The following is a 27,425-nucleotide window of genomic DNA, read 5'->3' on the forward strand; positions in this document are numbered from 1 at the left end:
TCTTTCAATTTAGGCAGATGGCCCAAAGAGCTTGGCAATCCATTCCCAGAGTGCCTTGGGGTTCATCGGTTGACAGGAACCACACCCAAAATGGCATGCCCAGTCCCCAAACACAATAGCAAATTGTAAGGGGATACAAAAATCGACAGCTTCAAAGTGCAGTCCCTGACGTGCTTGAACCCTGAAGCTTTTGAGGACGTGATGATGTGTCACAGACAAAAGTTTGTAAAGGAGATAAAGTTCCAAAGCAGCACGCGGAACGTGTGGAAAAAGGAACTTGGGTCACGGGGTGGTGTGTTTGTACTAAAGGCGTCGTCCCTTCTGCAGTCTAGGAATAGACCAGCAGACAAGGTCGATGCCTGGGGTACTTGTCTCCACTGGCCGGTTTACAAAACTTTCCGATGCCAGCTGTGCCGGTGTGTAAATATATTATGAGGACTTTGTGGGAGGACACCATCCCTTAGGAAGACTGCTCTGGAACAAGAGAAATAACCTGGTGAGTAAGTCTTCTTTTGCGATGTGGTATGAGTGGCCAGAAATGAGAGGCAGACACAAAGATGCAATGTGTTCAACAATCGCCATTTTTTACTAAAATAAGAAGGGGTTTGGATAAAGGCCCATCTGTCCCTATCCTTATAAGAGTGTCCCTGCCTATGAAACAAAACGAAAGCAAACTGACCTGACCCTGTGTCCAAAACATATCTGACCCTCACACTTACATACTCAATCAAAAGGTGCAAGGTAAATGTCTGTTTCCAACTCAACAAAATGTGCACAAATCCAAATGTATAATTCCAACTCCAACAAAGCAATCCTTGGGTTTGGGGGTTGATTCCCTTCCCCCGAACTGTTTCAGGAACACTGTTGAAAGTGTTTTGTTCCAACAATGTTCTGTTAAAGTCAATGAAAATGTATCTTTCATAAAATACTTTCCTTAGGTTGGCAAAGCAAATGCAGAACACTTTTCTCAGGATGGCAAAACAAATGTCTTTTCCATAAACACTTTTCTAAGGATGGCAAATCTGTTCAACTTCAACAATTTCTTCAAGTGATAAAGTATCTCTTTCAAACAAAAAAAAATAGGATTTCCTGGTATGCACTCCTGGCAGGAGTTTCTCAACTAATCTCTAGATATCCTGGTGTACTCGCCTGCCAGCCCTCTTTCAAAGTATATTTTCCCTTTCCTCTGCCTTCTGGATTCCTCGTTTACTTCCCTGCCAGGAATTATACTCTGGTGTGCTCTCCTGCCAGGTATCTCTTTCCAAAGAGGGTTCACTGCCTGATGCGCATCTTTCACCAGGTCTGTTCTACAATGTTAATTTTCCTTTAAAGTATAACACAGTTGCACTTCTTCACTTTTTAAACCCTACTGACTCCAGGTGCACTTGTATCACCTTCCCCCTTATTAATATCCCACAAATGGGGTTTGGTTCTAGTTCTGTCTGTCACCTTCTAAGTTTCCCCAAATTGATATCTCATATAAGGAGATGTGTACCTCTTTTGCCTGTGTCTTTCAATTCTACTTGGTCACTATTCAAAATAATTCCCCAAGTTTTCATTAAGTTGTTGGCACATCGGGGGGGGGGGGGCCCAACTCTTCTGGGTTGACTCACTGGTGCAACGTGCAGCTGTGAAAAAGGGTTTTTGCTGGGCAAGCTGTCCCTGTCAGGCAGTGTCCTCTCCATTTACTGCGTCGTCTTTTCACCCTTTCGCCGATTGAACCACTGCAACTCTACATCTCTGTCGGTCCAGCAGTGAATGTCTCACTTCTGGCATTCCCTCCAGGGCACCTGCTATGAATTATTGGAGTTCCTTTCCGCCGGTATGATACTTCTCCAGGCGGTTGCCTGTAAGCGTTTTCATCTTCCTGCACGGCTAGCCTCCGTGAATCTGTCTCTGGGTTTGCTTCCTGATCCGCGTTCTAAGCAGCTCTCCTCTTCGCTTGCAAATGATTCTCAAGTTTAAATGTCCTGCGCAGCCGATTGTGAACCTGACAACTAGACTGCACGTTGTACTTGGCATTTCTTTCATTCCATATGGACTCTTTGCTCTTCTTCGTCTCAGTAGGCTTTCTAGGACTTGGAGTCCAAAAGATATTTAGACTGTTTTAAGTTACATTGTTGGACAGTTTTGTTTAAATAACCATCATAAACATTAGATGTTAAATGTGTTTTAAAGGTGTTATGTACACATGAATAGTGAACAGAGTTCTGTTTGGTAGAAGTGGGTGTTAGGGTTTTACCACTTAAGGGCTCTGAATAATGACAGCATGCCATCAGCGATTCTCAAGATAAAGATTCACCGGATGGAGAAGAATATCGCATCTCTCCTGTTGAAATCACCACTTCTCCCTGACAGCCATCTCCTCCCATGTGATCCACCCTCAGAATTCCACCGCCAGGGTCAGGATCAGGTAGCGACTGCCTTCCCCTGGCAACATGGGAGGGGACTCCAGGCAACCCTGTGATGACTCGACAGGATTCATCACAGTGGTTTACAGAATCGGGTCACCCAGGGACTTGAACCCAGACAAACTAAGTATTATCAGCCTTCATTGGAGTAGGACTCACCAGCCAATATACCAGAGATTGTCCCTGCATGGCAGCCTCAGACCAATCCAAAAAAGGGGCCAGGGAGGGGAGGACAAGACCCACCCAAGGACATCTAGCAGCCAAAAATCAAACCCAGAGCTAAGGGTATGGGGAGCAAGCACATGTAGTATGGTCAAACGTGGTCTCTAAGTTCCAGCATTAGCTTCCTGGTGAAAGATTCTCCAGAAGATAAGTCAACCTGATGCATGCCAGCAAAAATCCAGTAGCACTGAGCCAGAGTCAGGGGGTTCCCCTAGATATTCATACAGTCATAGGCTGGCGTAAGCCAGCGACCTCCAATTACACTTGGAAGCACTCAAAGGTTTAGGCAGCAGGCCAATCAAGTTTGCACCAAACACCAAAGGTCCACCCACACTGTATGTGTGGTGCATGTCTAGGGACAAACTGGTTTGAACCAGCAAAAACCACTCTAGGGGATGCAGGACTGGAGTCAAAGTACATCCATGTGTGCATAATGGCCTAGGTTTCCCTGTCTGAGAGCAGGACCACAACATTGATTAGTACCTGAATGACTACCAATAAAGTAACTGGGCTCCTAATGTGGTATATCGTGTATCCCTGATGAAGCCAAAACTACATTATCATTGTCACTAGAACACTCTCTAAAACCAAGGTAGGTGAAATAATCACCCTAGGGAAAATGCTTAAAAAGGTGTCCCATTGCTCGGAGCCATATGGGCTTTGATAGGACCATACACTTAAAACGGGTAGCAGTGGAAGGGCACTCAAGTTGAAGGCCTTCTGACCTTGAAAATCGATCAGAGATTCTACAAACAAAAGGGAAAAAAAGAAGAAAACTGTTTAGGTGTCCCCCAAAAGGAACAGCAGAACCCCCTAAAATAGAATTCTGCCCTTACACTCTCTGATATGCACCTTCCTAAATTTCAGCAATGGTGATCTTGAAATCACTCATGAGTTAGATATCCACATTTCTGACCATCACAATGCATTTTAGTAATACTCAGGATGTCACACAAATGAGGATTGTTGAACTCTAGGCCTCGAGGCCCGGAATCCTGACGGTTTTCAGAATATATTCATGAGTAAAAATGTGCATACATTTAGAATCATTCTGTTATACTTGGGTCTCCTGCCCTCATACAATCCTTGTGCTGAAGGTACTTGTTTTCTTCCTCGGGGCATTTGAACCCTTGATCTGAGATTGGGGCAATCCTTCCTGTTTCCCCTTGTTCTCTTTGGCTTCTTTGTCCCCATCCACCGCAAGCAACCTGTGTACCTTCTCGTGATGGCAGGCTTGCTCCGGGGAGGCGGCTTCAACTCATTTGTGGTGCCATTCTCCTCCACTCTCTGGTGTACTCCTGAGCGTTGTACCTCATTTGTCTGGACTTCTCCTTACTCTTCGATTTGGGTGCGACGAGCGGAGGACTCGTTCCACCCTCGCTGTCTGGATTCGGCATGGTTTCTTAGGCTCCAAGCCCACCATATCCTCTGTGTGGTCACGCCTCTAGCTGGGACCGGGTTTGCTCGGTTGTTAGGCAGAAACCTGTGCAGTTCCCTTAGGGACCACTGCAAAAAGTTTAAGACTGCAGGTGTTAACAGTAAACCCAATTGGTAGCAGTCCGCACCACCCAGATTTACCTGGTAGCTGTGGCTGAGCAGTCGGACCTCTCTCAAGAAGAGTTAGGCAGTATATAGAGTATACACAATAGGGCTAAAAATACAGTAGCACAAGCAAACACTGACCAGAGCTTTGGTATAAAAGTATATAATTATTTATTTAAAAACACTTGTAAAAATACACTGGCACTAATATGTCAAGCAAATTCAAACACAGTCACTAGAAATATATACACCTCCCTAATTAATTATTTGACAAGTCTAGGTTAATACACCACTTATTTAGCAAAACAGAGGTGAGCATGTAACCATAGATGGCACTCCAGTAATTTGTTAAAAAGGGAGAGAAAAGGCAGAGTAGGAAAATCACACCGTACCAACACTTTTAAAGAACCGCAGCAAGTCAAGAAAGGCAGGGTCTACTGTAGAGCAAAAAGTTCATAGGCCCTTGGAGGGAGCAAGGCGGAATGTGCCCAAGATCACACAGTGGAAATGCACTCAAAGTCTTTGCAGAAAAGTCAAAAAGAGGTTGGATCAAGTTAGAAAGGTAATGTTAACAGGTCCGAGGTCACCCCAGGATAGAGAGTCAAGGATTTACGGGACACCGTGGACAGTCTGTTGCAAGGGAGACCAGGTGGGACACAGTACCTGAAATGGTGAGAAAGCTCCAGCGGGGGCAGTTGTTCCTGGCAGCGGGTGCAAGTTGGTGCTTCGTCCAGGGGAAGAGAAGATCTCGACGTGGAGGAAAGCTGAAGGTCGTTGCACTGCCAGGGAAGAAACAAGCCGCAGAGTTTCCCGGTTAAAAGGTACTACCCTTTTATTCGCGGTAGTGGTGAAGCGTGGCTATCCGGCCGCCGGGGTGCTTGGCATGGGCAATTCGACCGCGAGAGGATCCAGGAAGGCGAAAAAGGCGAACTGGTTGGTCCCACCAGCTCAAAGGGAAGAAGACTCTCCTGGAAGATCTCCTCTGTTGTCGGGAAAGGGGTGAGTTTCGTACAGGGAGATGGCTCAGCTTCTCCCCTCTTCGGATTCTTTAGGTCCTGTGGCGACTTCTGAAGTTCCAGTCCCCAAAGCCCTGCTTTTATGCAGAAAAACCCCCATTCATCAGCCTTGCTGTCAATCAAACATGCTAAGTGGTGAGCTGGGCGGCTCACCACTGGGCCAATCACACAAGAGTGCGACTTGAGCTGCCAAGGCAACTCAGTCCAGGGTGTCTATTCCCCCCCTCCCACACATCCTGTAGACCCAGACAGAGTGGCACCACTTTTGGAGGCTTCTGTGCAGAAGCCCGCCAAAAGTGGAACAAAGGGCTCGACTTGGGTTAGGGTTTCAGAGGCGAATACAAACGCCATTTTAAAACCGAGTCCTGGCAAAAAGACCCAACCGGGGAATAAATATTAAATAAATAACCCAGCGGTATCTAACATTGCACCAAAAAGTGGTGCGTTTAAAATGAATGTGTCACAAGTCTCTCCCCTTCTCACCTGTTTCTGTTGTGTATTTGCGACCTTCTGAGATTTCTTCTTCTTTACAGTCCGGGGTTTGTATAGACCCGAATGCCGATCTTCAGCGTCCAGCGTGAGAGTAGCGGTTCAGTTTCCAGGAGCGTTCAAAAAGTCCAGGGTAATTCCAGGAAGTAAATAAGGTATGCTCGGAGGCACGTAGGACCGTGACTCGAGCGCAGAAGGTTTTCCAGGAGATTGGAGAAGGAAGGGAACAGGAGGGGATTCAAGGAACTGGGAACAAGGAATCAAGCGAGAGCCCCGATTGAACTCCGGCTAAGCACGTCCGACTACAGGTAGCGGGAGCGTTGAGACGCGCAGAGCTGCGGGGGCGTGTCTCTTTTGTAGGATGAGCAGCGTGGAACGCATAGACTGATCCGGAGCATTCCGTTCCGGGCGGCCATGTTGGAAGGATAACTGCATGCAATCCCCTGCGAGTCAGGGACCAGGAGGTCCAGAAAGGACATAGACGATGGTTCATGACAGAATGGGAAAATCCCATAGGAAATATTCCGGTGGAATATTTCGCGTGGTAACCACTGCCACCAGCCAGAAACTCGACAAGGGGGGACTGGACAGTGCCCCCTTGGAAAACAGACCCAGGGGCAATCGAATTACCCCTACCAGTACTTCCACATTATGATGGTTTGTACTGGTTCTATTCACAATTTAAGACTAGTAAAGTCAATGGTGACTTTACATGCCCTGGCAGACAGTAGTCAGTCCCAGGGTATGGCGTCTATGTTTGGGGGTCACTATGACACCCCTGTGTTACTGCACTGAGGGTGCTGTGTAACACACATACCAAAAACACATGAAGCCCTATGGTGTAAAAGACCCCATAGCCCATAAAACATTACATAGTCAAAGGACATTCTCAAATCATGCCTAAGAGTGGTAGAAAAGAGTCTCACTCTTAGCAAGAGAAAAAATGAAACCCCACAAATCCAGCAAAGCTGCTGGGGGACTCACTAGGTTTGGGAAATCAGCCTTTACAGAGAATTCTCCCTAACATCGGTCCTTGTCTTGCTGTGGCTGCACGGCTCATTGCCTGCTCGGCTGAATCCCTGTTAGGGAGATTTATCAGCTATATGCTTAATCCTGTCTCCTAGTGAGACCCCCAGCACTTTTTGCTGACTTCTGGACCTTTTTCTTTCTCTCCTGAATGAGGTGAGCACCCACCCCACCCCCTTTCATTCATTCATTCTTATTTGTTCTGACTTTGGTAGATGTGTTCTTGTATTACCTTATCATATGGAGTCACGCTTTCCTCCATATCTATTAAAGTCATCTGTGTTACACTTTTGCAGCACACAGCACCCTATGTGCAGTGTTGCTGGGAACCCTTTGGGTTCTCCTTTTATATTCTTTCCCTTTTCCTTAAGAACTACTGTTCTTAAGGAAAGAAGGATACTTTGCATTCTTCCAAAAACGTTAACTTATGAGAGATTAGCACACACCACCTTATTTGGAGTGCTAAGGGGATACCTAGTAGTCCCTTTTTCTTGGCTCCTGTGACTTTTTGGTCACAGTGACAACCCTAAAGTTATGGCTGGTGGCAGTGGATGTGTTCTACCAAATTTTGTGCTATTTTTTACTGAAGACTGTTTTCACAGCCTCGGTTATGCACAAAAGGGGCACCTACGTTCTAACATGGTGGCTCCTTTCTTTTTTTGCCATTTCTTGTGTGGTTGTCCTTTGTTAGACCTTCTCATACCATTCTGGTGGGGGGGATCTGAATGTGAGTTTTGCCTTTGGCGGGAAACCTTGGGTGTCTCCGCCTAGACTCCAGTGTGTCTGAGGACAGAAAGCAGGGGAGGAGTTGAAACACGCCCCCGACATTTTTCTGCTAGAGTGCCTAAATTGAACCAGCTCCCACTGGGTTGCTGGCTGTCCCGATTGGACAGCCACCCGCTCCTTTCTGTAAACTGCTGGGGGTGTTTCCAGAGGATTGAATGGGAAATCCAAATAAAAGGTGAGCTTCATGGAGGCAGAAGGCAAGTCTACCACTGGAACAGAAGATCCGAAGCTGAAGACGAACAGAGATGCCTGCAGACCCTTACAGTAACCGTGAAATGGCCACTGCTGTCCTGACCCTGTTTTCTTATCAATAGAAGAGCTCCGAAAGAGGACGATTACCAGCTGTCAAGTCATTGTAGTAACCAGCATCGCCTTGAGCCAAATACTTTCAAAATTGTGTTGAGTCCCATGGTTAAATGAAACATCTTCCGAAATTCCCATGTATGCAGATATTGTTATTTTTGCAGGGAGTTCCACATGGGAACGGGAGTCCTTGTCCCCACAGTGGAACTCAATCCCAGTGAGGTCCTGCTATCCCAAACCAACCCTAAGGAGGATTTTGCTTAGCAGGCTCATCGCGCTAGCTTCAAAGGGTGTGGCACCACCTGGGAAGAAAGAACGAAATTCTCACACCCTCAAATTCAGCCTCATATCGCAGGGGCCATGCTTTTCCTCAAATCAAATGCCATAACAATTTACTACAAGAAATACCACAAAGTGTACATTAAGAGAATTTTGAAGATCAACTATTCTGTGATTGTAGAAAGGCACAAACCCTGTATTGCGGTACCTACCTATGGTCACAGGATTCAGAGTTAACTTGCAATATCCTTATAATGTACATATGGTGGGACGTTATTAAATATATCTCAAATAGCAAGAAAGGAGTGCGTTACCTTCCAAAACCATTGTATAACTTGGTGGCCACTGCTGTATCCATTCTTGTACTTCGAATGTTCTTTCCAATCGTTTACATCCACATCACCCAGTCCACACATAAGAAGCTGGAGAAAGAGTACAACATTACGGAGAAAGCCCAACATACCCAAATACGCACCATCATTCCATTAAAACAATATCTTACCTCTAGCTCATTTTCATCAAATATTTTGATGAGATCTTGTGGTATTAGTTCAAAGAAACCCTGAAAATGAAAGTTTAAGTTAGTCAGGGTTATTATATTTATAAAATGGTTAACAGCTATGTGATAAAACATGATCAGACACGTTTTTAAACCAAAACTAAAACCCTACCCAATTGTTAAAAATAATAAAAGTAAAAAACGCATTACTTACCTGCAACTAAATTCATCTAGCAAGATTGGAATGCACAAGGGATTCTCAAACTGAAAGAAAATGTTCAAAGCATGTCAAACAGCAACGAAAAATTGTGTTTTTTAAGCAGCATATCCACTAGCCTCATAGCCAATGAGGAGGGTAGCCCATTAGCACTTCTTCCGAAGACCATCTTTAGAATATGTATGCATGCGAGTGATATTTATCCGGTAACCTCATTCGTGGATGATACGGGTCACATTTTCATCTATAGAAGGCACCAAACCTGGAAACAATAGTTGTACGTAAAAAACATCTACAGCATTGGATCTTTCATAGATTCACAAACATTGGATAGATTATAATACACTATTTTACTTGTACGTCAGCATAGTGAAGCAGGTTTGAGGAGGCTCACCAACATCAAAACAGGCTAGGTTCCACCGCCTGTCCCACTCCCAAATTTTTTTCCCACTCCCAAATATAGGAACCTTCTAAGTGGCTGCTCATCAACTGGCTTGTAATTACAACTCTGTCAGCATTGCAGCGTTTGAAGCAATGGCTCTTGAGTAATGAAGCCTTATGTTCCTTTTTAATATGTTGCCCAGTATTCTATTGGCAAATAGCATTGCTAGCTGTGATCCAATTCAGGATCACTCGTATAGAAATCGGGCTGCCCTTGAATTCAGATCTACAATGACCCAACAACTGAATTGTTCTTAAATTTGATAATAGTATATAACTAAGCTCACTCAGTGAGTGCAGTGATTTATACATCAGAAGGAACGAAAACAAAAAATAAGGTCAGTAGCAACAATACTGGGCTTATGAGTAAATCATACTATATAGTTATATGTTTTGGATGTGTCTATAAAATTATCTTGTTTCCGTGGAAAAGCAGATCCGTTTAGTTAGGGTCCTCCATGATATTGCAACCGAACCGAATGCACAGTCTCAAAAAGTGACAACAATAAGCTTCACTAATCCATTTTAAAGGGAAAATCACTGAAATATTCCCTGAATTCTTTTATATCCTCTGAGTTTAAAGGTGGTTGTCTTGGCTGTAGATCATCTGAAACACACCCAGTGCATAATGTTTTTTGTAACTACTTTCCATATTATAAGGGGTCCCAGTACTTCAACATTCCTGCATTAGGTCTATCTGACCAAACTCCTGGAACTCAGGAGAGATACGCTTTGAGGGTCAGTGGTGCAGATTTGTGGACATCTTCTCTGAACAAAATAAATGTTGGTATGTGGAGTGTGAGGGAAAATCAACATTGCCAAATGTCTTCCTCCAAGGAGTTGAAAAAACCCTTCCCAAGTGTCCCCTTCTGATGGAACCAACTAGTGTAGAATTGGCACTTTTCGGTTTGGGGAGTCACAATGAGATCTATCTCATGGTGGATGTCCCCACCATGAGAAAGAAAACATTACTTAACTTTGGTAATGTTCTTTGTGATGGGATAAATCCTTCCTCTGACAGACATCTCATGTGAAGGTTGGAGTTGCACCTTTTCAATTTCATTTATTAATAATGTGTTACAGTTTATATTTAAACTTTACACATACTGATAAGTTATATAAGGTCAAAGATAAATACAATATAAAATATAAAACTAAAAACTAAAAAAGAAAACTGCAAAAGGAGAAAAAAGAGAAGAGAAGAGAATAGCAGAAGAAAATAAAAAACAGTTCCATATTACATATGACATATTACATATTGTTAATACTGGCTGACTAGAAAGATTTAAGTTACCATTAAGCTCATCTTAGTTTAAAACTTATTGCACTTGCTATTTTTCTGATCATTAGGCATTAATAACGATTACACATACCGCGGTACATAGGCCAAAAGATCATAGACCTCTACAGAAGTCAATGCCATAGTGTTTAACAGGTTCATACAAAGATATTCAGAGTTCTTTCAATTTCCATCCATACTCTAAAGGTCGCAATCTGCAGCTGTATACTTTGAGTGTTTATGAGGCGTTGCCAAAAAATCAACTTCCCCTATAAACTCCGTATCATGGACAAAGTTGCGAAAGTTTACTAAGTAAATGTCCATCATATTTACACAACTAGTTAGTACATGATTAGCTGTTTCTTTGCATCCTTTGTCCTTACAGAGTCTACAATATCTTTCTGTGGAAGATAAACCATTATATTTGCTTTTGTTAGTCAGCAGCGGCAGATTGTCAACCCTCAGTAAGAGTAAAAATCGCCTGAGTCTACTAGAAGGACTGAGGGTTAAATACGGCTGCATTTGTTTGAATGAGTAGAGCATGTAATGAATAAATTTGTATTTTGGAAGCTTGTCGAGATGTGCGTAGTTTTCTAGCCAATCCCAAAGGTCGATTTTTTTGGAAAGAGCTTTTTTTTGAGGATCAGTGAGCTTCTCTCCACTCATGGTCCAGCATATTGTCCTCAGGAGGGCTTCAGTCTCCTTTTTCAGGTGGCATTTGGTGGTTTCCTTTGTACTTTCCATGCCAAATTCTTTTAATAGCCGAGACTCTGGTTGATTAGACATCTTTAAATACAGTTCTGCTCTCCTTTTCAGGACAATGGACCTTAGCGAGGAAACCCCAACTTCCAGTCTTAGCAGTGCCATTGGGATAGATTGAGGAAGACCTAGGATTCTTCTCCAGAACTTACCCTCTATCACTTGCAGCCAGCTTAAGTCCATTTGCAGCAGCGCTTCCAGCCCGTAAACGACCATAGGAGTTAATACCTGGGTATAGATTTGACGGATTCCACATAGTGACATTCCACAGTTCTGTCTTGCAAATTGGCTGATCAACGACGTTACTTGAGCTGCCCGATGTTTTCTCATTTGGATGCAAGTGTTATAACCCAGCCTGGCATCTATTTCGACCCCAAGATATTTGTATTGCTGGGTATATTTAATTTCTGTTTCATGCAGTGTTAGTCTGGGTCGTGCAATCTTCTTATTTGAAAAGACCATCACCTGAGTTTTCTCCTGATTGATAATTAGGTCGTTGTTTGCAGCATATTCCCATAGCTTCAGAGCGGACCTCCGTAAACCGCTAAATGTGTGATCCATAATTATCAAATCATCTGCATACGCTAATACTGCGCAGTGGATAGTGCCAACTACTGCAGAACAGTTATATTCACTTAAGATGACATCTGGTAGATCGTATGTAAACAGATTGTACAGAAATGGGGCCGTCACGCACCCCTGCTTAACGCCACAGTTCTGTGGAATCCTAGCTGTCAAATCCCCCTGAGTACTAAGTCTGCAGGCCACTGTGTTGTCCTCATGCAATAATTTTAAGTAATACAGAAGGATCTCGGGCAGCCTAATAGCTCGAGTTTTGCCCACAGTTTTTCTCGGCGGACCGAGTCAAAGGCTGCTTTAAAGTCTACAAACAAAGCATATAATGGTGGATTTCCTTTCCTCATGGCTTTTGAGCGCAAAGTGTCCAATATGATGATATTGTGGATTGTTGAATAGCCTCTCCGGAAGCCACTCTGAAATGTATTGAATATTTCAGTTTTGGTCGCCCATTCTTCTAATTTCTCCAGTAAAAGTGATGCAAAAAGCTTCCCTGTGCAGTCTAGCATTGAAAGTAGTCTATAATTACAGGGATCTTTCTTGTCACCTTTCTTGAAGATTGGTATTAAATAGGCATGTTGCCATGATTTAGGAATTCTCCCAACCGCCAATACTTTGCCAAATAATATACTTGCAAATTTGGCCCAAAATTCCGGCTGGCTCCTCAGCACAGCATTTGAGAGGCCATTAGGCCCAGGAGCCTAGATGACTTAAGCTTTTTAATTTTACAGATTAGGTGTTCACTTGTTATGCTGAAAGGGACGGATCTTGGTGTCACTTTTTCTACCTGCTTACCCACCTCATCGTTGGGGATATTGCGGCACATAAGAAAATCTGTCCATTTATTTGCACTTATCGGGTTAATCAGGTCCCTACTACCGCTACCCCTTGCTTGGCCAAGTAAAGACCATATGCTTCTCGAATTTTTGGAGCATATTGTTTGAACCATAGATTGCCATCGCTTAAGTTTTTGCTCGAGTCTTTTGGCTTTAATCCATGATCTATATTTATTTTTTAGAGTTCTGCATACATCATGGTAGTCTCCAAAGGATTTGCTGGTACATTTAGCTTGTCGGATTTCTGCTCTTAACCTGCGTTTAGCATCTCTTATGCTTTTATCGTATATTACTGACGTTTTATCTTCTGTCGCTATTTGGTTTATAGCAGATGTCGCATGTAAAGAGGAAAATGTGGTGGCCCATTGTTCCATCTCATTTATGGACATGTTTTGGAGCTGGGACAGTATGTTATCATCCACAGTTTGCACCGTGCTTCCAGCTGCGTTTATGTTTTTATCAGACCAGCATATTCGGGTACCCGAGTGATTAGTTGACATATCACCTAGGGGTTTAGTATGTATGGCTGGCGTGCCAATATTGCACTTTAACACCAGGGTAGAATGATCGCTCCAATCGTTTGAGGTGATCTTCAAATCTCTTACTTTCAGGGCCATCTGAGGGCTCACAAATATATAGTCCAGGGTACTTTTTGCTTTCCCACTATGCCAGGTGTAATTTCCTGGGTTGTCGCTTGGGGTTCTGCCATTTATCATCTCCATTTCCCATTCATTGAAAAAGGTCTGCCAAGAGGCACCAATTGGATCTTTGATTTTATGTTTCATATTATTTATTGGATGCAAAAAGGGATTAGTCGTAGTACCAGCTGCGCCTGACATATGACAGTTAAAGTCCCCAGCGATGATTACCGAATTGTTAGTCGGAACAATCACCCAAGCCGCTATTAATTTATGAATTGCTTCTTGAAGGGGTTCAACTCCATTTCCATGAGGTGGACTATATAGATTAATGATGAGCATATTTTCTTTGCATCCATAACTTATGCTCTCCATTTCCACTGCAATCACTTTGTCGCTGGATAGTGTCTCCAGCTGCCTAGATTTAACCGTGTTTCTAATACCTATAATCAGTCCTCCATAAGGTCTCCCTCTCCTTCCTTTTATCGCCAGGGACTGGTAAATTGAATAGCCATTAAGTATTATAGATGCCCTTAGCCAGGTCTCTTGCAGGCATATACAAATATTTTCGGTTAGGAGCTGAAGAGAACCTGCCGAGGCGAATAAATGCTTGAATCCTCTGCAGTTCCATGATACTAGTGAGGGGGTTCAATTTGAGTTCACCACCTTCGGTAATGCTGATGCTAGCCAGGTTAGCACATTCTGGACATCAGCTATCGCTACCTGATCCCTTTTCAGTTTAGGCAGTCCATCGGTAGTTTATTTTACCACTGAGGGGGTTTTACGTGGCCACTTAGGATCCTCCTGGTCTGGATCGACATCCACTTCAATGTCGACATCTCGAAGGCTTTCTTTGTAGTTGCGTATCAATTGAGCGGAGGAGATAAACTTACAATGAATGGCGGAGACATTAGCATTGGCAACTTGCAAAGGCTCAACAAATTCGAAGTCGTCTGATATTAGTACCCGTAGTTGAGGGACTGCATGAAATCTAGTCATTAACTCAGATCTGGAAAGCCAGCTGTTCTCACTTTGCTGATACAGATTTTTAATGAGGCATATCCTGTTCTCTTTAGGAGGAATCTCCTTGTTCTTAGGGTTGACCACAGGTTCCATTCTGCTTAGATCTCTGTCGGCTGGTATGTTGCCTTCACCACCAGTTACATAAGACTCCTCAGGCTGCTCTGTATCAGCTATAACAGATACAGGTGTGATTCCACCTTCTATTTCATAGTCCCCATCATCATCTGACAGTACCCAGCTTGTTAAATAGCCTGCTTGCTTCTTCTTACGTCTACCCCCACCTGTGGTTGGTTTCCTCGGTTTTTTATTGTTCTTCCCTGATGTCTCAATCTCCAATACAGGAGGTATCACCTCACAAACCTTCTTTCTCGTTGCTGCTCTTTTGGCTAGTCTCCGCTGTTTACGGGAATGAAATACTTCAAATGTGTTAACTGCATTAGGGGACTTTTCCAGGTTTTCCACTGTCTCGGTTACCGCTGGATTTGGAACCGAATTCTCCCTCGAGGGTCTGACAGTAGTTTTTTCTGCAGCAAGGTTTTGTGTATGCAAACTTAATGTGGTTTCCAATATGCGTCCACACATTTTTAGCAGGATCTTGAGTGCAAATTGTACAGAAGCAACCGACGATTGTAATTCAGCCAAGTCTGTGGGGCTGGAAGATGTAATGCTTCTTGCGTCCATCTCTCTAAGTTCCAGCTCGGAGTCGTTGTGGATTTTTAGATTTGGTGTTGTTGACAACCTTACAGAGCCAGCTCTCGGGGATTGAGTAGCTTCCTCTATTTGATCTCTCGGAGCCGGTTGTAATGCTTTGATCACCACAGGTGTCATCGATCTTTGCATGGAGAGGCATAACTCCAATAGAGAGTTGTTATCAATATCTCCATAGTTCTCTTGATCCTGCAGGTCAATATTGTTCGCCTCCCCCTCATCCATGGTGGTAGAATTGTTTTCGGGGTGTGGATTCACTGTAAAAAAATTTGTTATTGCGCCTTTAATAACTGGTGCTGGCTTTGTTTGCTTCTCGTTGTCCATTGCTCTCTCCCCGTTCGTTGGACTACTCCTTATTTTCCGCTGACGCAGATTATAGCGTGCTTGGAGCTTCTTACGTGAGGGCATAGGGTTATTCCACTCTAAATCGTTATCAATATGTAGGACTGAGCTGTCTGGTATTATTCCTCTATAGACTCTATAGACTCAGTTGTATAACGATAGCTTCAAGGTCGCAGTAGATGCACTTGCCTTTCAGTGCACGCTGTCTCAAAAGTTCAGACCCAGTTCTCTGAGGGGTCCTTGGGACTCTCAGTTTAAAGGGAAAAAGACTAGTGCTTGTTGTGTACCGCTGTGCATCCGACAGTAAAAAGGGCCCTCATCAGTGACTTTACAGCCCTACTTAGTCACATAGGTGACCCCAGCCTGGCTCGCCAAGATCTCAGTAGGTGTCACAGCTATACTGGCATATGAACAGTGCCAGCGAACACATTAATCTGAGTGTTACAATGCAGTTGTAAAAGAGAATCCACCACGGGGCCGGCCACAAGGCGAGCACAAAGAGACCACGATACCTGCGTGATTGTACTTGCGTGATTGTCGACCGTATCCAGGTCACTCGCCCATCCTGGAGTCTGGTGCCTGGGGCGCTACCACATTCGCTCGTCTCCAGGGGAAGTACAAACACTCCGGGCACCACGCTCGCTCAATCCGCAGCTACAGCCGTCAGGCGATGCAAGGGTTGAGCCGCGTCGCACCAGCCCGCCGTGGCACAGCAGCTCACAGCTCCCTCTCTCTCTCAGCTCCGGCTCCCGGCTCTCGAACGTCAGGATGTCAAGCCGCACCTCTCCAGCGTACCAACGCTAACGTAAGGGTCACGCTGAGGCCGCCTCCGACTATCCCGTTCTCTCACCTTGATCTATGACCAAGGGAGCCAAAAGCCATTCCCTCTAAGTGGGACATGAAAAAATGGTTGTGAGGGGGAAAACTTCAGCTCTGCTGGACCTTGTTGGCTCCCATGGCACTATGAGTATATTATATATAAATATATATTTGTATATCTACGCAACAAAATCAGTGAAATTTGGCGAGTGTAGGAAGTGACGAGAATCTTAACTGAGTACACCCTGTAGATATCAGCTGCCAATGTAGTGCAAGAGGATGCTTGGCATCTTAACTTCCGATAGTACTTAAATGTTCACGAATCCTGATTTTGAGTGCACGGATTTTGCTTCCAATGTAATATTTGTCATAGACACAGATAATGCAATATACAACACATTTTGTGTTACAGTTAAAAATGTCTAGATGTGAAAAGAGCCTTGATTGTCAAACCTGACAATGTTTGTTTAAAAGGAAAAATGACACAGTTTAAGGAAACCACTCGAGGAGCATTTTTTAAGGGCTGGTTGATGCTCAGTGAGTAGTTGAACATTGATTTGAATCAGTTTTTGTCCAGTTGCATGTGCTCCTGTGGAATGGGTTGTGTGTTTTTTTCAATCTTTTTTTACTAGTTTGTGCTATCCTGTTGGGTTTACCTTATTTTCTGTGGCCTCCCACACCATTTTCTGAGCTTGCCTGCATCTTGTGGGTGTAGTTTGTTCTTTGTTTCTGGCTTTCTTCCAGTTCCCGCCCTGCCCCTTGCAATTGATTTGAACAGTCGGGTGTCTCTCTGGCTCTGTTCCTGGCAGCCAATTCCACTTGCCTTCTGGACTTTTTTCCATTTTTCTGCTGCTCCTGTGTGACCTCTCCTCTGCCAACCTTCCTATACCCGTGACTGGCTGTTGCCCTCCAGGAGGTGCGCTCTTAACCACACCACCTAAGGCAGACCACTGCCCGTGCAGTCCCTTCGGCTAAGGGCCCAAAGGCAAAGGGCAGCTCCCGAAGAAGCAGCTCCAGACCGTGTTTGCCCGTATTCGCATGAGAAGCCATTAGCCAGCTGACAAGATAAGTGTGGTCTGGGTGGGGAGTACAGCAATCACTGTACTCAAAAAAACCCTGCCTCTCTTATTACCTACACAACATAGCATACCAAAATCAGCCAGCTAGTAAAGAATACCCCCATCACTGCTGTGTACCAACCGTTCAGTGGTGTTATTCACTGCTGTGTCCCATACTTGGTGGTTCTCCCTCTATCCAGATACTGCTAATCAAGGGTTTGTTGCATTTGCTACTGTGCCCCCATTTGGCTGGTAGGAGTTTGTCCCGTGAGAATCAGCACTAACTTGAAACAAACATCACTGCAGAAAATCAAAAAGAAGCATCCAACAACCCAACTCAAAATCCGTACAAGGATCCCCAAAATGGGCCCTCCAAGGCCAACCATGGAGCGTCTCCAAAAGGACTGAAAAGGACTGCTCATCCAAAATAAATTATTATACCCTCACTGACCAGGAGCCACCCACAGATAAGCACAGACAGTCATTCATACCATTATGTTCACTCTCCACTTTATATCAACAAACAGGAGACCTAGATATTCTAATTGAACACATTGCCTATCGTTTTTACTGAAGACATTCACCCATATAGGATTTAAAAGTTTGAAAATCTTACTCGCCCCTGAAGAAGAGAATTATCTAGAAATGCGTCGGGTCATTTTTCATTTGTTTTACTAAATTATGTATGAAAATTACAACCTAAGGTTGAAGTGTATTACTTAATATAGAATTATGAAAATATTGTTGACACCATAAGGTGATTATTGACATTGTTTTGATGACTCATTTTCATAAGAAAAACTCTGAATGAACTCAGATAAACTCTCAACTGCTTGGCTTGTATACTCAGCCATTGAAAGTGTGCAGGGGACGGGAGTTCCCTAATTGGGAACCATCTTTGTTTCAAGTATAAGCACTCTGCCAGACAGATCTTCTGCTCAGCATGAAAGGGCCCAAGAAAGGGAGAGGAAGAGACTGACTTAATGTCTTGCTCTGCTCTTTTTTTGACGTTTGATTTCCAGAGTAGCTGTAGCCCAGACAGAGCTTCGGCTGGATACCTCACTCCTACAGTTTCCTCATCTTTGAATGGCTCCCAATGCATTACAGAAATCAAATCATGCAGCCACTCCTGCCAAAGAATCCAAGAAGAATTGTTCAGACCATGTGTGCGGCTAAGACAATGTTGCCGCCTTACACATTAGAGAAGAGCCTCTCTTTAAGGATGAATTTGCATTCAGACCTGTTGCAGAATGATCCTTAAGACACGCAGGTGCCTGGGAATTGCATTCCAAGATGCCAAGGATAATTCATATGGACAGAGTCTGTTTTGCCATATCCAGGGTGGAACTGTAACAGGAAATTGTCCCAGGTACCAAAAACAGTGTGCATGCTCATGCATTGCAATTCATATGGAGGGCCATAGTTTGAGAAAGCCTGTGGGAAATGTAGAATTTAAAGCTTATAATGATAGTAATATTATTTAAAGGTAACAGCTAAAAAAGTCATTAAAGTGGCACATCTTGACCCAGAACATTGGCCCATACTCGCCTGTCTGGACAGTGATTATGGCATTTCCCTATTGCACTATGAGTCAGTCCAAGCCTAGTCACAGCTCTTCAAGAATAATCACCAGAAAAGGTTAAAATGTTTCCAGATTGATTGATTTGTTATTTATTATGCGCCTATACACAAGTGTTCTAAGGCGCAACAAGGCAAGGGAGGGGGAAACAGGGAAGACAAGACAACGATCTTACTAGGCCTTGTGTCATTGAGATTGTGCAAGTGTGCAAACAAGAAGTGCAGGGGAGAGGGTTGTTAGGGAGATTTATCATTTTTATGCTTCACCCTCTCTCTCCTAGTGAGACTCCCAGGACCTTCTGCTGGACTTCTGGACCTTTTTCTTTCAATCCTGAATGAGTGGAGCCTTTTTCCACTCATTCATTCTTGTGGGCACTGTCTTTTGGAACTCCGTTCTTTGTATTCTACCGGTACTATGGAGTCTGTCTGCTCCATAGCTCTTAAAGGAATCTGTGTTTTACTACTGCAGCACACATCTCCTTATGGGCAGTGTTGCTGAGGACCGTTAGGGTCCACTTTTAAAATTCTTTTACAATATCCTTGAATAACTACAGTTCGTAAGGATACTTAGTATCTCTCCCAAAACTCTACAGTAATGGCACACACCATCTTCAGTGGAGTGCCAAAGGGATACCTAGTATACTTCTGCTCTCTACTTCTGTGACTTTTTAGTCACATAGACAATCTCCTAGTTATGGCTGGTGGCAGTGGACGTTTTCTACCAACTAATGTGTAATTGCTATACCGCAGGTTATGGTCATAGCCTCGGTAGAGCGCAATAGGGGCACCCAAGTTCCAACTTGGGGCCTACCTTCTTTTTTTTGCCAATACTAGCGTGGTTGTTCTTTGTTAGCCCTTCTTTTACCATTCTGGAAGGGGAAGGTCATTGTTTGTGTTTTGCCTTTGGCGGGAACCCTTGGGTATCCCCGCCTAGGCTCCAGAGTGTCTGGGCAGGCAGGAATTGGGAGAGGTGTCTTCCACCCCACCCGTTCCTTGACTGCCAGAGTGCCTGAATAGGACCAGCTCCCCCAGGGGGGTCTTGGCTGTCCTGATTGGACAGCCAAACGCCCCTTTCTGTAAAATCCTGAGAGAGATTGCAGAGGAGTGTGTGCTGTAACTTTATAAAAGGTGAGGCTTCTAGAGTGAAAAGCAAATCGGCCACTGGAAACGGAAGTAACCAAAGAAGATGATTACCAGAGACGCCAGCAGACCCTTTGCAACACTGTGAAGCGACCACTGCTATCCTGACCCGCTTTTCTATGCGACAGAGGAGCTCCTAAGAGGACTCCTTCCCTTTGGCGGGTGGGAAACACCAGTCCCAAGACGAGCTTTGAATTGAGCCACCTTCCGAGGTCCTAGGAGTTTCCAGAGCTGTGAAACCACAATACCAGGAGACCTGCTGCCCATTTCGAGTGCACTGTCATGGAAAGGCCGAATCTGTCAAAATCTTTGTTGAACCCGTAAGGACACTTCAGAGATCCTATCCAACTCGCCCAGAGCCCCTCACCAGAGTGCGGAACTCCAGGAAGCAAAGAAGATTGACCAGACAATCTGTGTCCTTTGTTGGTGCTGCAGAAAAGGCATCAAAACTGCAGAGTGAATGAACCTGAACCAAGAAATTGCTGAAAGTCGTGCAACAGGTCCTCCCTCGAGATTACTGCTGAGAGATCCCGTTCATTGTCCTACCTTCAGCCATAAGACCAAGGAATCTGGAGTTCGGGTCCAGAGCTGCAAATTAGCAGAGCATCCAGCAAGAACATTTTATTCTAAACTAAGGTAGGGTGGGGAAAAAGGTATTGCTTACCCAATTTTAAGAGCTCCAGAGCGTTGGAGTGCACCTAGACGTGTCCAGGGTCACACCCTCTTACCTCCGACTCAAGCTGCTGCTTGTGTACCTTCATAGAGTCCTTGTACAGGTCTCCCTTGGTAGTTAACTAGCTGCTTCTAGAACACTAGAGACTGGAAGAAATCCTCAGGAACTCTTCCTATTCTGTGGCTTGTCAAGACTTTGAGCTCTCTCCGAACTGCCTTTAGCAAGCGTTGCTTATTTCAACTTAAAAGAGTTACTGTGCAAGAAAAAAAAACATCTAGAACCTTGAACCAGGCTAATGTTACACTAACTAACCATTTTCAACTCTTAAAGTGACTTTACTATATGTGTTTGAAGAGTAAATGTATAACTGTATGAACTGTTAGAAACCGAACGTGCGGGCAGTAACCGATAATACGATAACATTTTCTTTTCCCTTTCTAACGTTGCTACAAATGTAACCGCGAACAAACACAAAAGTGAAAGTGTCCTTTGAAGTGTATTCTCAAGTATTCTGAAGGGTTCTAGTGTAAAAGTCTAAAGTATTTAGAGTGATTCTGGTGTATGTATACATAATAATACATAAATTATAACTTTAAGAGTTTCCTTGGTGTGCCTGTCTAACTAAGGTTCAGTGTACTTAACTACAGCTTACATCCTCCTCTTAAGATAAGCCTGACTGCTCTGCCACTTTAGCAAGGTCCTGAGTTAGTACAGACTGATAGTAAGAGTTGGAGATCTACAAACCACAGGGATAGCGTACTAAAGTCTTACTACCAATAGGACTTTAGGAAAACTCTCCGAACATGGGTACATGGAGACTTGCACCCAGAGCAGCAGGGCCCGAAGTTAAGTGCTGGGAGGCTGAGATACCAAGGGGGCAATCCCAGCCTGGAAGTGCAAGGTTAGCCAGGAGGCAGTGCAAGTAAGGCCCGGTAGCAAGTGCAGGGGGACTGGTCAGAGGAGGAGCTGGAGTCTTGTAAGACTCAGAGGATAACAAGGCAGCCAGTCAGCAGACGGAGCAGGAGCAAGGGGAGGTTAGCAGGGCAGAGGGAGAGAAAGAAGAGGAGAAACGATAGGTCTTGAGGAGTTTCCGGAAATTAAGGAGGTCTGGCTCAAGGCAGAGATAGGCAGGGAGGCCATTCCAGAGGGTGGCACCTGCAGAAGAGACAGTTCTACCCCCCAATCTCTGTTTGGAGAAACAACTCACCCGCAGAGAGTTAGAGGTAAACGAGCGAAGGGCTCTACGAGGAAGGTTCTTAGGAAGAGAGAGTTGAAGGTAGAGAGGGCCACTGCCCCAAAAAACCTTGTGGACAATGCAGAGGGTCTTAAACCTGATCTTTGCAGCCACCGGGAGCCAGTGGAGGGATTTCAGGGCCGAAGAGATGCAGTCCCTGGGCTTGAGGCCAAGGATAGGTCTTGCAGTCCTGTTCTGGACGAGCTGAAGAGGACCAAGGGTAGAGGAAGGCAGATTGAGAAAGAGGCTGTTGCAGTAGTCCAGCCTAGAGAGAACCGGAGCTGTGGAGACAGTGAGATTCTCGGTGGAAGTGAGAAAAGTGGGAATACCTTTGAGGAGGTATAGCTGGAAATGGGGCTTCTTGGTAAGGTCTGTGATGTGTGGAGAGAAGGAGTGTGTGGAGTCGAAGATCACTCCAAGGTGTGTTGCCTCACTCGAGGGTGAGAGCAGAGGGCCCAAGGAGGGCAGCCAGAGTGAGAGAGGGAATGCAGGAGTAGGGGTCCAATGAGAAGGATCTCAGTCTTGCTGCCGTTGACACAGAGATCATTAGAGGGGCACCATGACTGAATAGCAGAGAGACAGTCAGGGATGAGCCAAGAGGAGGCCAACGGTAGCATGAAAGAGAGATGCGGGTCATCCACATAACACTGAAAGTTAGAGGTGAATGTAGAGATTAGAGGGCCAAAGGAGCCAGATAGATGTTGAGCCAGGGGGAGAGGATAAAGCCCTGGGGAACTCCACATGTAAAGAGTGAGGTGGTGGAGAGAAAGGAAGCAAGGTGGAAGGTGGTTAGCCAAGCAAGAGCCTGATCCGTGATGCCAAGGATCTTGCAGAAGAACAAGTTACTTCTTACCTTGTAACGTTCTTTCGACGGGATGTTCCTCCGACGTATTCCTCATCTTAAATATATATCCTTCCAGCTCTGCTGGCCTCGGAAAATTTTTTCTCCAGAGGGCGCTGCGCGTCGACGTCCCTCGACAGCCGCCGTATCGACGCTCGACGTCATCCTGCCTATAAAGGCCGCGCGCAGCGTCCGTTGCTCAGTTCCGTTTTGTAGCCCACAGTATTACTGTTTGGACTAGACTAATCACCCTGAAGGAGCGTAAGCTGCAACAACAAGGGAAGTAAAACTGCGGGGATGGATGGGAGGGTCGATGAGGAATACGTCGGAGGAACATCCCGTCGAAAGAACGTTACAAGGTAAGAAGTAACTTGTTCTTCGAAGGGATTGTGTCCTCCGACGTATTCCTCATCTTAGATAGGCTCCCATAGCAGTATTCTATATTCGGAGGAGGGAGTACTGACTTCCCGCTGTCTTCTATTGGTGAATAGAATGCAGTACAGCCCTTCCAAACCTAGTCTCTTGACTAGAGGAAGAATCCAGATTGTAAAACCGTGTAAAGGTATGGACAGACGACCATGTAGCGGCCGCACATATGTCTTTAATCGGCACGCCTCTTTTGAGGGCCGATGAAGCTGCAATACCTCTGGTCGAATGAGCCCTAAGGTTTTGAGGGGGCTCTTTCCCTGCCAGTTTATAACATTCCAGAATGGCTAGAATGATCCATCTGGAAATGGTCTGCTTAGTTATTGGTAACCCCAGCTTGTGACCTGCGTAGCCTACAAACAGCTGGTCTGCCTGTCTTATCCTGGCTAGTCTACTAATGTAAAAACTTAAAACCCTCCTAGGGTCTAGTCTGTGTAACCTCTCTTCCTCTTTCCCCGGTGAGGAGGAGGATAGAAAGATGGGAGGATAATCTTCTGAGAGATATGGAATTCAGAGACTACTTTTGGGAGGAAATTAGGCTTCACTTGCAGGACAACTTTGTCTTTGTGAAAGATTGTATGAGGGGGTTTACAAGAAAGAGCTTGTAATTCGCTCACCCTTCTAGCAGATGTAAGTGCTATTAATAAAACAGTCTTAAGGGTAAGGAATCTTAACGAACAAGAATGGAGAGGTTCGAAAGGTGTCCCCATCAGGAAAGTTAATACTAAGTTTAAATCCCATAGGGGAACTTGGAATGGTCTTGGGGGATAAACATTGGTTAACCCCTTTAGAAACTGTATTACCAAGGGTAATTTGAAATAGGATGGTTCTTCCGCAGTACGCTTAAAGATAGATAGCGCTGCGAGATAGCCCTTAATGGTGCCAACTTGAAGGCCTGAATTTGCCAAATATAGTAGGAAGGACAAAACCATTGGTGTACCACATGAAAATGGGTCGATATTCTGTTCTCTACACCAGCTGCAAAATCTGTTCCAACGGCAGCGGTATAAAGACTTTGTTGCTGGCCTCCTTGCCGAAAGCAACACCTCCATAACATCATCAGGGAGGTCCCAATCCTTGTACCTCAGCCGTTCAGAAGCCAAGCGTGAAGATTGAGGGTTTTGATGTCTGGATGGAGAACCTGACCTCCCTTCTGTGAGAGTAGGTTCTCTCTGAGAGGAAGTCGAAATGGAGGGCAGATGGACAAGTCTAGAAGGTCCGGGTACCACGTTCTCCTGGCCCAATCCGGGGCAATTAGGATCATGGTTCGCCGGAATCTTCTCAACCTCCTGATCATTTGAGGAATGACAGGGACCGGTGGGAACGCGTACAGAAGCGGAAACTCCCAGTCCACTATGAACGCGTCTCCCAGAGCTCCTCTCGGAGGAAATTCCCTTGAGCAGAACAGGTCGCATTTCCTGTTTAGGCTGGTGGCGAACAGATCTACCTGAGGGGTTCCCCAAAGGGCGAAGATCTCTTGAAGGACTTCCTGAGCTAGCTCCCACTCGTGAGAGACTGTGTTCTGCCTGCTCAGAGCGTCCGCTGTCAAGTTCTTCTCTCCGGCTAGGTGAACTGCCGATAGAGAGATTCCTTCTTGGATTGCCCAAAACCAGAGCTGCATCGCCTCTCTGCACAGGGATAGTGATCCTACGCCTCCTCTTTTGTTGAGGTAATGCATGGCCACCGTGTTGTCCGTCATTATCAGGACGTTCTTCCCTTGTACAACTGGCAGGAAAGCCTTCAACGCAAGTTTGATGGCTCTCAGCTCTAACAGGTTGATGTGTAGTCTGGACTCCGATGGAGACCAACGACCGCTGATGGTCAAGTCGTTGGCGTGGGCTCCCCACCCCGTGAGTGAGGCATCCGTGACTACTGTTATCTCCGGCCAGGGTTGCCAAAACTGTTCTCCTTTCAGAATGTTCTCCTGACAGGCCCACCACTGAAGGTCTCGAGCCACCCTGCCGGGAACCTGAAGAAGATCTGTCATTCTCCCTGAGAATTGTGACCACTGAGTCCTCAGTGCCCACTGGAGGGATCTCATTCTCAGGCGAGCCTCTGGCACAAGGAAAATGCAGGATGCCATGAGGCCTAGCAACCTCAAAAAGTCGAAAGCTGGGAGACGTTGGGCAAGTTGGAACTTGGTAACCATCTGTAGAATATCTTGAGCCCTCACCTCTGGTGGCGAGGCTTTTCCCAGGGAAGTATCCAGGATCGCTCCTATGAACTGGAGTCTCTGCGATGGTATCATTTGAGACTTCTTTAAATTGAGGGAGAAGCCCAGCTTGTGAAGGGAGTAGCATACGTGATTTAGCTGGATCTGAGCTTGCTCCGGAGAAACAGCCCTGATCAGCCAATCGTCCAGGTAGGGGTAGACGTGAATCCCTTCCCTCCTTAGACTTGCCGCCACTACCGACATTAACTTGGTGAAGACCCTCGGGGCGGAGGTCAGCCCAAAAGGCAGTACTCGAAATTGATAGTGAGAGTTGCCAATTGCGAACCTCAGGTATTTCCTGTGTTTGAGATGGATAGGCACATGGAAATAAGCGTCCTGAAGGTCCAGAGATACCAACCAGTCCTGAAATTGAAGGGCCTGGAGGATCTGAGAAAGAGTGACCATCTTGAATTTGTCTTTCCTGAGGAATTTGTTCAATTCTCGCAAGTCCAAGATGGGTCTCAGTCCTCCGTCTTTCTTTGGAACGAGAAAGTAAGGGGAGTACCAGCCCTTGTTCCACTCCGCTACAGGTACCGGTTCTATGGCACCTTTCTCTAGCAGGTCTATAATTTCCTGCAAGAGGAGCGGATCCGGAGCTTTCTGAGAGCTGATCCCCGGTGGATGACTCTGAGGTATACGTAGGAAAGGTAGGCAGTAACCTTGGGCAACTGTTTCCAATGCCCAAGCATCTGACGTGATAGCCTGCCATTCCGCCAGATGTTGAGTCAACCTGCCTCCTACAGGTGTCCTGTGAGGGAAGTCCTCAGAGTGGTTTTGGGGCGGCTGATGCAGATGCCGATGGTAAAGAGGCACCTGCTGTTGCTGCGGCTTTAGAATATCTACCCCGTCCACCTCGGGTAGTTCTTCTTTGACCCCTTTGAGCCGGTCGTCCTCTACCTCTTCCGAATGAGGAGTAGAAGCGAAAGGACTTGCCCCTCGCAGAGGTTCCTGTGGGACGAAAAGGAGTCTGACGGATTGCAGCTCCTAGGGATTTTGCTGCTGCTTTTGAAGTTTGCAGTTTCTCTAAACTGTCATCCGCCTTTTTCCCGAACAAAGAAGAGCCATCAAATGGCATGTTCAAGAGCCTGGCTTGCACATCTGGGGCAAAACCCGACTTTCTCAACCAAGCGAACCGCCTGGTTGATGTACTTGCCGCCATTGCTCTGCTGATACTGTCAGCCGAATCAATGCCCGTCTGGAGGGATTCGCACATAGCGTCTTTACCGTCCTGTATAATATTCAGGAACGCATCCCTTTCTTCTCCCTCCGGGATGCAGTCAGCCGCTGTAGAAGCACACTCCCAAAGTGTATGGCTGAACCTAGCAAGGGTGCAAGTAGCATTAACAGACTTTAACGCCATGCTACATGCTGAAAAGACTTTCTTAGCGAAAGCATCATATTTTTTATCGTCCCTGTCCTGTGGGACAGTAGGATAAGCCGTCTTGACGTCGGTAGAGGATGCTGCTTGTACCACCAGACTTTCTGGGGATGGATGTTTAGACAAGAACTCTGGGTCTGTGGAAGATACCCTGTACTTTGCAGACAGTTTTTTATTTACTGCTGGTATTACATCTGGGGTTTCCCAGTTTGTCATGATCTTTCTCTGAAGAGCTTTATGAAAGGGCACCACTGGATCCTCTTGTGGGCCTTTGACAAGAATATCCGTGAGGTCATCTTGCTGGAAAGATTGTGAAGGTGTAGACCACCCCATGAACTCTGTAATTCTGGCCATTAAGGCTCTGTAGGGGGTTTCAGCGTGCTCCCCCGGGTCTGGTTTAGCAAAATCCACCTCAGGGGAAGTGTCTAAACCACTTGCCTCATGTAAAGAATCATGAAGATCCTTTAATCTGCGCTCTTCAGAGGAAAATTCCTCTCTAACTGGGGTTACAGGTCCCTGTAACTCATCTTGTTCTGACAAATTACCCTCTTCTAAAATTGAGGATATAGTTCTCAATTGTTCTGAACTCATAAAGGGAGTAAATCCCATTTCCAAGGCAGAGGGTGCTGAACTTGTCATTATTGGCCTCGAAAACGTCGATGTCGTCGACGCCG

General features: G+C 45.4%; 1 protein-coding gene across 6 annotated transcripts in view; it reads right to left on the bottom strand.

Moving 5' to 3' along the window:
- Positions 1–27,425, bottom strand: part of NEDD4 (NEDD4 E3 ubiquitin protein ligase) — a 2,630,465-nt gene that overhangs the window by 191,329 nt on the left and 2,411,711 nt on the right. For all 6 annotated transcript variants that reach the window (XM_069624887.1, XM_069624886.1, XM_069624885.1 and 3 more), the window contains 2 exons: positions 8,577–8,636; positions 8,389–8,496 (listed from right to left, as the gene is read on the bottom strand). In XM_069624887.1, coding sequence (XP_069480988.1) covers positions 8,389–8,496; positions 8,577–8,636 — 168 coding nt within the window. The remainder of the gene's footprint in view (positions 1–8,388; positions 8,497–8,576; positions 8,637–27,425) is intronic.

Source organism: Ambystoma mexicanum, chromosome 11 (genome assembly GCF_040938575.1).
Source record: "Ambystoma mexicanum isolate Mex_15411 chromosome 11, UKY_AmexF1_1, whole genome shotgun sequence".
Lineage (NCBI taxonomy): Eukaryota > Metazoa > Chordata > Amphibia > Caudata > Ambystomatidae > Ambystoma > Ambystoma mexicanum.